This window comes from Pterocles gutturalis, unplaced genomic scaffold (genome assembly GCF_000699245.1).
Source record: "Pterocles gutturalis isolate BGI_N339 unplaced genomic scaffold, ASM69924v1 scaffold52758, whole genome shotgun sequence".
In the NCBI taxonomy this organism is placed as follows: domain Eukaryota; kingdom Metazoa; phylum Chordata; class Aves; order Pterocliformes; family Pteroclidae; genus Pterocles; species Pterocles gutturalis.
Window position 1 is genome coordinate 1 of NW_010119982.1, and position 10,867 is coordinate 10,867.

At 36.5% G+C, this 10,867-nt stretch overlaps 1 protein-coding gene across 1 annotated transcript; it reads left to right on the forward strand.

Annotated features, from left to right (window-relative positions):
- Positions 1 to 1,549: 1,549 nt before the first annotated feature.
- LOC104464093 (complement factor H-like) lies at positions 1,550 to 10,531 on the forward strand (the record flags this gene model as incomplete). The annotated part of the gene is made up of 5 exons (XM_010076710.1): positions 1,550 to 1,610; positions 5,534 to 5,719; positions 6,947 to 7,052; positions 8,680 to 8,756; positions 10,337 to 10,531. Coding segments are annotated over exons 1-5 (625 nt in total), but the record flags the coding sequence as incomplete, so codon positions are not given.
- Positions 10,532 to 10,867: the final 336 nt, after the last annotated feature.

Here is a 10,867-nt window from a genome sequence, read left to right on the forward strand (position 1 = left end):
GTGAGCAAACGGGTTGTGTGGGGTTGGCTTCCAGACAAGGGCAAACCCATCACAGCAGTGAAGTTCTATGAGGAGCTGTTATTAGAATTCAACTCGGGCAGGTGCAAAAAAAAAAAAAAAATTCTTACTGATAAGGTATGCACCACTAACTACAAAATGGATGCAGACTGATCATCGTAGGGTCATGGAGCAGACAGAGGTCATTCTCCCGATGTGAGTTGCTTGGCAAGAGTAAGGGGGAGGGAAAGAAAGAGATGGTTTGTTTTCTGGAAGAGTTCTTGTAGGTGAAACAGCTGAATGCCAGTTTTCACTAAGACCGTTCCTTAGAACTGGTAACTGAAAACACAGCCTAGGTTAAAGGAAAAAAAATTGATTCCAGCTGCATTTTGAGAAGAAAGCAAGTTTTAATTACTTTGGAATTCAGGTTTTAGTTGAGATCTGTTCTCTAAACACACAAATTTTTATCCTATGTCGGTAGGTAACTAAGCCAGTGATTTTAAGGGTAGTCTTTTGGGAGTGTGTACAAGATCAATCCGTGTATAATCCTTGCCAGTCAGACATCACCACTACAGGGTACCTGGTGTGCACCTGTTCTGTGTCCATCTCCTGAGAGCACTTTGTACTCTTTTTTTCTCTGATTCTCAGTATCAAAGAGTCCCCTCATATGATTCACATTACCACTGGAGTGCACTTCTTATAAAGCCAAGATGTTTAACAACAATATTAAGAAGACTGACATGAAACATTGCTTACATGAATCCATGAGGAGTTCCTCTGTTAGCCCAGTTTACCATATAGTTCTTATTTTAGCGCAATCTTTATTATTTTTCTTTGGATAGTTCTTTATCCATCTTACAGTTCATTCACATCTTCTCCATCGTATAATTTCTCACGTGATACTGAAACGAGTCCTTCAACATCACCTAGGTTTATTTATCAAGTGATTGATCAAGTACATTTCCTTTGCTCTGGGTAGCTGGTTGTCTTATACAAGAACCAGTGGGTTAGTAGGTCACTTTGTATTTTTGTCTGCTTTTTATTTCAATTGTTTTCAAGATAGATCTTGAAAGATATGTATATAGTAGAGAAGTTCATTTTTACATATATGTAATGTGAATTTCTGTTTTTTAATTAAGCATATAAGACACAAGGAGTCACAAAATAATTTATTTTTACAGCTTCTTTTAGTCACCAAAGAAAATAAGCTTATCTGAATATGGAAGGGATTAATATGAAAAAAAAATGAGTTATGGTGTGAAAATTAGCAGACTGCAGGGAAGGACTGTGTCAACCAAAATTGCTAGACATTTGTTTATTTATTCATTTAGCAAAGTTTGGAGAGAAAAAAAAAAAACCACAAAACAAAACAAAGAGCTTGTGTGTTGCAATAGTATTAGGGGAAGTGACTGTTGAAATCAGAGTATAAATGCTCTGCAAGGTCAGTCCCTGGAGCAGTTAGTGAGTAAAACAGGAGTGGAAATAACATAAAGTAGTCGAGAAAAATAGGCTACGATACTAAATGTCTTTGCTGAGTTTCTGAATCGCTAGGATGTCGTTCCTGGGCTATACAACTCTGCTCTTATGTTGGGTGTATTGTACTGCAGAAAGAGGTAAGCTTTAATGTGGGGGGGAAAAAACCCCACACCAAACCTTTCTTAAAGTGTTTGTGAAGATGGTAACTAAAACAATATGTAAATAAAATGTTTGCATTGTAACCTATTTTAATGAACTGACAACAATAACTGGCATTTCTTCTGGCAGTATTTAGCACCTTTAGTGTTTAATATCCTGTCATAAGTATTATTTCACCTATCTATTTGAGGAGCTACTGCTGTTGTTAATCTGTTGCACAACTTCTTCAATGATTAGTATCCCTATAAACAAGAGCCAGACAACTCATTTTTTTACTAATTATGTTTGTTAATTATTCTAACATCTAAAACCTGTAAACAGCTGTCAGATTAAAACAGAAAATATTCAATAAATGTGCATTTCTTTCTGTCTGGAGTAATCTATGATATAATCTGAGAAAGAGGAATGATTACTAAATTGACTGTAAAGCTTGCAAAATATCTGTTGACTGACAAGACTGTTTTTAATCCATTAATTGAGGTGAATGTATATAGGTATGCCTTCATACATATTTAAAGAAGTAGCTAGTATTCTGGGCTAGTATTCAGAAGTCTTTGGTATTTTGTGCTTCACTGTTCAATGTATTTGTCTTGATATTGTGCTTATGTTGTTTAACGTATGTTTAGTAATTTAATTCTTTTGCTTTCTGCCTGGGTTTGTCTAGACTGTTGCAGAAAGGGTACTATGTGGTTTTGAGCTAGTGTGTCTTTGCTTGGTTCAGGTTGTTTTTGAGTTTTGGTGAAGATTATGAATACCTAATGAACCAAAACAATCTGATGGATTTTACTTTTAAAAACTGAAAAATCAGGACATTAATGAAATTTATTTTTTATATATGCTTATAATAACTACTGCTTCAAAGCAACTAATAAAGTCTAATTTGTTTGCAAAGAGGTTGAGAAAAGTCCTAGAAAGAAAGTTTGCTTGAATTTGCACTTGCTTTTCACAGTGCTTTCTTTAGATCAGAGAGATTACAAAGGAATGTGAATGGAGCAATATTTGATTTATCCAGGACAACTATTACCATGGGTTATGCAGGGTTCTTAGTTCAAGCTTCATATTGAAAGTCTATTATGTGAGTTGTTCAAGAGCTGGTTTTGCACAAGGGCTGAAAAATACTTCTAGCAGTATTTGTAGTTTGTGCTTGACTTTATGGAAGTTTCTAGCAGCATAATGATGGCACGAAAGCAGTTTGAGCTGTTTCTAACTGAGGTCAAGTCATATATAAATACTAAATGATTAATTCCTGGTCTCTCACTAAAGGACTTGAAGATATGCATTTAGTGCATGCTTTCTAACATAAAAATAAACCCCTCCCAATTTTGGTGAATACACATGGTGAGTGCTTGTTGTAATTAATATAGTTTTGAAGCACATCCTGTCAGCATATTTCTTCGTCTCAAGCTACTAAAAAACTGCATTAAAAAAAATAATCAGCTGTAGTCAGAAATACATATACATACTGTGACACTTGGTGGCTGATGGCAACACATAGTTTGACATCAGGGCAGGAGCAGTAAAGAACAGTCAGAGAGAGCTGAAGTAAAACCCAGAAAGAGCATGTCTTAGTAATGATGAAGAGACTATCAGAAGATTATCTTTTGTGCTTTTTTTTTTTTTTCATGTAAAGAAGGAGGCATTAAGAGGCCCCATTCTGCACAACAGACAATAAAAATATAATACAACTCAGAAGTAAAGGAGGACTAGAGCAGAGGAGCTCTCACTGTACTAAACAGCCTGTGTTTTAAATCAGAGAGAGTTTGGAGTGTGCTTCCTCAGCTTGCAAACTGACAGCACTCCTTTTACTGAGCTCTAATGAAAAATACGTAGAATTAGAAAAATTCTTTTTCTCACCATTACAAAGAATGTTTTTGGATAAACTAACCATTTTTAGCACATTTGAAAGACAGAATTAGCTAGAGGGGCCTTGTCCATATCACTTATTCCTGCATTTTGCAAAAACATTAAAAGGTGAATGTGTCTTGATCTTGCTAAGAAAAGGAGAAGTCCCTACTACCTTTTTTGATAGTGGAGTGATACCCTCTAGTGGACAGAAATAATAATTTTTACTCAGATGTAATAATTTGTAAGAGGGAACATACTTATTAAAATAGTTGGAAAAACTGCAAACGTGTGGGCATACTCTTCCTTTAGCACCTCAGCAGGATTGTCACAGCTTGTCTACCTCTTCTGGCTACTTAAGGCAGCCAAAAGACAGATATTAGAGCTCACAATTAACATTCTTTTCTTTATATTTTCAAAATGTCATAGCTAGAGAACACTTTAAATTATACAGTTTTTTCCTAGTAACAAATCTTTATGCTCATTTTTAAACAATTTTCTAAAATTATGCCTCTAATTTGGTACGTAGTCCACTGACTGAAATAAAAACAGTGAGTGTTCAAGGGTATGCCTTTGTACAACTAAAGTAAAATTCTGTTTCCACACTAGTGGGGAAGAATGAGCATTTAACCTGCTCACTTTCTGTTAGAAAACACAGCTACTTAATCTGCGGTTTTGATCTCCACAGTTTAGTTCAGCAAACAATAATTCTACATCCCTTGCATGAGGAAAGACCCTAAATATTTTTCCTGTAGTCCCACTTTCAGGCAGCAGCTGGGCAATCTGTAGGAAAGCTTCAGTGAGAGTATTGCTGCTTTTTCAAACCTGTGGCCTTAAAAATAAACTGTGAAAGGACTTTTGTGGCAGCTGTCTACTGAGTAATAAATCTACTCACCAAGAAATTTCCTTCCCTGGTGGACATTTCTCCCATTCTCAGAGGTTGTTTTGTTTATTCTTCATGAATTCTCACTTTTCGTGTTCAGATGTAAAACAGACTGTTGCATCTAATTAGCTAGACTGTCCAGACTCTGATACTCTGGGTAAAGTTTCAGCCTTTAAAATAAGTACATTTCAGTCACCCAAGCAGAGAATTAGTCACTGAAATTAGGTCCATTATTATAAACAACAAAAAAAAGTTTCTTAACAAAGATCATTTAGTCTTTCATTAACAGCTTCCCAATATTTGTTTCTTTCCCCTTTAGTCTGATTTTCACATTCTGAAGCTGCTGAGGAACTTCTTAAGAAAATTAATTCAGGCTCATTTCTTGTAATTCATGTGGGCTTGGCTGTGCATTTCATGGATACTGAAGAAGGACCAGGAAGGAGCTTTTGGGGAAGGACGGTATCATGTTGAGCTAATGAGAAATATCAGACAACACTATCCATCCACCAAATTGAGTCAAAATGCTTTGAGGCTAACAAAGGTCAAAGTGAATACCCAGAATTAATTACGTTGTGTAATAAGTATCTTGTCATGAGAAGTAATCTCACAGACAGGAGGAAATAAATTTTGGAATATCAGGTGATCCCAGCCTGGAGAAGAAGTTTAGGTGATCTAAAGGTGAGGGGAGATTTGACAGAAGTTGATCAAATGACACATGAACTTCAGGCTGTAGAAGAAACTAGTTTGAAAAGAGAATGTACAGAGTGCACAGAGGTGTTTTCTGTGGTAATGGAAGGACAGGCATGGAGGAGCCCCTGCAGATGGAAGGGTAAGAGATGTCTGGTTAGAACCAGGGCACTAATCTTGTCTCTATTGTTAAAATCTATTCATGAATTATAACTGTCCTATGTGGTTTCTTGGCGCTTGCTTGGCTATTCTTACGTCCTTCTAAATGTCTATTCATATTCCTACAAAATGTGGATTCTTGGCAGTTTGCTATTTTGTAATGATTAAGTAGAAAACATATGCTCATTTGATCACAAATGATCAATTGATACTAGTAAAGAGATAATCAATTGATCACCCAGGATTTCTTACTACATTTTCTATTGTAGTATTATTTTGGTGTTTGTAGCATGTGCTTCAGTCACCAATATTTTTATTTACAATTTTTAGCTTGTAATGAACCTCCTCCTAGGAGGGTTAAAGAAGTGCCTACTGAAAGATGGGATAAACCTCCCTATCCACATGGTACTCAAGTAACATATCAATGTCGACCTGGATATATAAAAATTGGACGAATTTTATTTGAGTGTACTGATGGAGCATGGAAGCAACACCTCCCATTGTCAGAATGTAGAAGTAAGTATTTATGCAAAATCTGTGCAAGCATTTGACCTAACAGATCACATTCCTTGCCAGTGATGACGATGTGAAATTGACATTGTATCTTTACCTGTAACTTACTTATTTCAGCATCCTTTAAAATATCATCCTAAAAAGTATGTATGCATAAGGAAATATTTTTGGAGTTTCTCCAGATCAAAGGATTATATTTTTTTTTCTTTACAGGAGAAGATCTTACTCTGGGCCAGCCACATTAACCCGATTTATGTTAAGTTACTAAGTTATTAGGAGCTTGCTTCCAAAATTTTAGAAAAAGTCTAACGCAGATGAAATTTACGGTCTAATCAAAATAAGGCACTAACATAGCTTCTGAAAGCAAGTCAAGGGACAGTATTGTCTTCTTTTAAGTTTATTCAACTAGTTCTAAGAAAGATATAATTTCTTGGAACTGAGAAATTATTTTTCCCCACCTTCTCTTTTAATCTGTGAAGCAAAATTCATTATTTGGATGAGAGCTGCTATTTATTATCTCTAGTATACTGTATTAAGAATTTAGAAGTATCTCACAGCGTCGTACAGAATTCATTAGTGAAGAAATTGAAGTTTATTATTGTTAGTTGGCAGATACTTCTTTTCTGTAATAAATGGGTTTAAAACAAAGAAATTTTAGATGTGAGCTAACACAAAATTTTTACTAGTAGAATATAAATATTTGGTTTGATAATATAGAATTAAGTCTGAGGTGTCATTCAAACAGAGATGAATGCAAATCATAAGTGAAAATGAATTAATGAAGTTGTTACTAGTTTCTTCTACATTTTTCATTTAGTCACCTTTTCAGGTTTTGTATATACTTGTATAACTACTCAGTGAACACAGATCTTTCAAATTTACAAGATGAGGTGTTGCTTTTCAGTACCATATTTTAGTGAACACTGCCACCCAGTGAATGCATACTGGCACTGGCAAGGGGCAGGTGGAAGGAGAAAAGGGTCGGTCTGCCACAGGGTAAGTGATCATGTTTCCTTTTCGGGGCAGGCCACACTAGACAGCAAAAGTGATCACGAGGTGGTCTGTTAATCAAGCTAAGGCTGAGCATTTTGAAATATTTGAAAGGCCCATATTCACTACTAACTACTAGAAAAGTGCCATCTTTCACACTTTCACATTTCTATGTATGGTGTAAATAATTTGGGGTTTTTTTTCTTTTTTTTTTTTTTTTCCTTTTTTTTTCCCCACCAGATAAACCGTGTGGACATCCTGGAGACATTGAGTTTGGTTCCTTTGAACTTACCAGTGGAAGTGAATTTGTATTTGGTGCCAGAGTTGAGTACAGATGTAATGATGGGTAATACTTATTTAATGCGATATGTGGGAGTTAACATAAGGTGTTGAAAGAAGTGTTAGTTATAAATTTGTTGTCTGTAATGCAGCTGCAACTTACTAGTGCTTGGTTATTGTTTAATTTAAATTTCTGCAGCTACAGTAATACTAAAGATAACTCTTTCTCATGTCTGGTGCTGTTGGAGTAGCTGAACTTACGCATCTGAAGCTGTCATCCAAAGTGTCTAAAATACATAAGGCTGTAGCTAACCTAAAATCATGGCTGTCTGAGTAGAAAACAAAAATAGTGATATGTCTGTAAAGCTGCCTTATGACTCCACCAACCAGCCAGTTCAGATGGAAATGCAGCTTTGTGTGCTGGAATCAGTGCTCTCAGGAGGCATCATGATGTGGTTATGTTAGCAAAGTCATTAAGCCATACAACAGTCTCCTGTTCAGAGCCACAACTCATTGTTCCTGCTTAAATCATTTTTGTCCATAAAAAATTATTGTAAAAAATGTTTGAAGGAAGACATTTCTGGTAGAATCACTAACATATATTCACTGACTGTCTGGAAGAAATTATCTCTTCCTCCTCTGTTCATCTTCTCCAATTAAAACTGCCGCAATGCAAATATATAGTACTGTGCTTAGTTAAGTCTGCCTATGCTTCTTGAAATGCACATCAGCTATAAGCATGGTACAGTGGTTTAGCCATGGTTTTGCAGTCTTTGTATTGCTGGAATCTAGTTTGAGTTCAATATCAATCAAAATCAATATTCTTCTTAGTGCCTTGAGTTCAGATAGTTCTTCACTGTCATTTCAAACTAGCTGTACTTAGAATGGCTAGGGCTCGAAAGGACCTTGGAGATCATCTAGTTCCAACCCACCTGCTATGGGCAGGGGCACCCTCCACTAGCCCAGGTTGCTCAAAGCCTCATCCAGCCTGGCCTTGAACACCTCCAGGGATGGGGCATCCACAGCTTCTCTGGGCAACCTGCGCCACTGCCTCACCACCCGCACAGGAAAAAACTTCTTCCTAATATCTAATCTAAATCTACCCTCTTCCAATTTAAATCCATTCCCCCTCATCCTGTCACTGCATGCCCTTTTAAAAAGTCCCTCCCCATCTCTCCTGTAGGCCCCCTTCGGGTACTGGTACTTCCTCTGACTGTGCTTCAGACAAAGCAGAAACCATGGCATTGTGGCCGTGTTGTCCTCAAACCTAAGATAATACTAGCTCATCAAAGGATGAGATACATATGGTTTGGATTAAGTCCTATTTTGATGCTGTCACATGGTTTTCAGTCATACTATAGCACAGGCAACAGGAGTTTTACTCTGCTTGCTATTGATTGCATAGTTTACCCCTAGGTTATTTCTTATGTAGCCAAAGCTTGCTGTCTCTGTGATGAAGAAGCCATCTTCCCGATTACTTCCTACTTTCTTTTTTTGTATTTTTTGCCATATACAACTAAAAGAAACAAAATAGGCAAGAGGCAGGCTAAAAAAATTACTTGGTTTTGTCACATTTTGGTTATTCTGTGCTAGAACATAGGAAACCTACTTCCTTTCCTTCCAAAACATCAGCACTGCTGTTTCTGTCACATAATTAGACTGTATTTAATATTGTTTACTTTTTATTTGTTAAGATACCAGATGCTCAGCCAAAGAAATTACCGTGAGTGTCAGGCAGATGGATGGAGCAATGACATCCCTCACTGTGAAGGTAATTCTTTATCAAACTGTCTTTTTTTCTGTCTGATACTACCTAGATCTAGTCTGTTATCTCTTTCTAGTATTAATTCACATATGTTTAAATTCAAGTTACGCAGCAGTGAAACTCTTACAATGACTGCTCAGCCATTTTAGCCCAATAAGCATTCGAGCTTTTGCTAAAAAGTATTCACGAAAGGGAATCTTGTCACCCCCAGACTGGCTTAAAGCTCTGCCTCACCTAAAGGCCCTGAGAGAGTAAATGTCTGCAAAACATGGTTGCAAAAGACAGATGGGATGAGGCATTTTGGATGTATGTGAAAGCATGTGTGTTTTTAGCTAGTTTCATCCCCACCCTTGTGAATATCCTATCCATTGAGATTTTGTTATAAGTTCTTCTCCCTATTAGCGTACTGTGGAAGAACTTCAGTAAGTAAAAGTGAGAGCAAGAGAGACCCAGACCTCAATACTTAATAGACTGGATGGCTCAGATGATAATTCCCTGATTTTGGAAACCTTTTCACCAGTTTCAAACCTGTATGATTATGAAAATAAGCTTCCTTTCTTCCCAAAGATAATTTTTAACTGGTCTAGTTTAACGTGTGTGTGCAGCAGTGAAAATTTGTCTTTCAGTTAAACATCTAACGTCAGGAAAAGGTCTCTAAGTAAAGAATCACAAATGAAAGTAGATATCTTTCTCTTATCTCGAGTTTGTTGTCAGTGTTTTGACATTTCCTTGGTCTCAGATGTTTCAAATTTAGTTTACTGGATTTTGAGAGTCCCCAGTTTTAGGCTTACAGGTCTCTACCTGCACAGTATAGAGCAATGGTTTCCAACATTTTTTGTCAGGTCACCAAGATACTGCAGTTTCAAAGTCCTCATAAGAGTTTTCTTTCATGAGTGAGGAGTTCTCATTGGGCTGAAATCTGATTGCCTGTGAAAGAAAGTATTTGTACAGTGTCCTAATTGTGAGGAACCTAGAAGATAGGATGTGAGCTCATAGAAAAGGCAGATGGCTTATAAGATGGAGAATGTTGTCAGAGAGAAGTGGGAGCTGTGGTAGGCAAAACACCAGCCACTTTCTTGTTTAGGGGGAAACTACTATCAACAGTCATTCTTAAATGTTCACATAGATATCACTAAGCATATAAAAAATATCTGATGACATATGTTAATTCTTTATTTTTCTGCAGTTACAAAGTTAGGAGTAAATTATTTTGACAAAGTTTAATGGCCCGATGTGTCAGCCAAGGCTCATCTAACCATCCATAGAATTCACAGGATCATAAGATAGTTTAGATTGGGCAAGACCTCAGATGGTCGTCTAGTTCAGTGAGTGCTTTGTCTTTAGCCTTCAAGGGCAGAGAAGATGATGAGAGCTTCCTCCTATGTCAGTCTGTGTTTTTGTTTAGGGTTTTATATTATATTTGTTGCAAATGGTATCTGAATACCTAACAAGAATGTATGTTTTAAAAATGTGTAAGGAAATTACAGTGAATTTTCTGTATTTTAACTTCTTTGTGTGTCAATTTATTTTACAGAATAGACCTCAGAATGGCTGTTTTTTTCCTTTCGTTTTGTTTTATTTTCCAGTGGCAAAGTGTTCACCTGTACAAGCACCAGAAAATGGAAGAATAATTATGACTGGTGCATTTGAGCTGGGCCGAGAATATTCCTTTGGCCAGGTTGTAAATTTTGAATGTAATGCAAAATACAGGCTTGTTGGATCTAAAGAAATAATTTGCTCTTCTAATGGAAGATGGAATAGTGATGTGCCTCAGTGCCAAGGTAATAAGGACACTATTTATAATCTATAATTAAGAAACTTTATTCTCAAAGACTTCTTAGGACTGGTTACCATATAGGAAACTACAAAGCTTTCACTTTATTCCACAGCAACTAAGCACAGTTTGTCTGTAAACAATCTCCGTTGCACATATACAGAAGAAGTAGGATAAGAAAGATTAATCAGAGAATATTGGATGATAATAGAGTCATAATGGACCATCTGTTTGTTCCACATTTTCACTACAAGCAACATGTTTTGCCAGGCTGCAGTCAATTTCTTTGAAACTAGCTTTGGTATGTCTACATAAGCAAGGCCTTCAACACCGTGTCCCACAG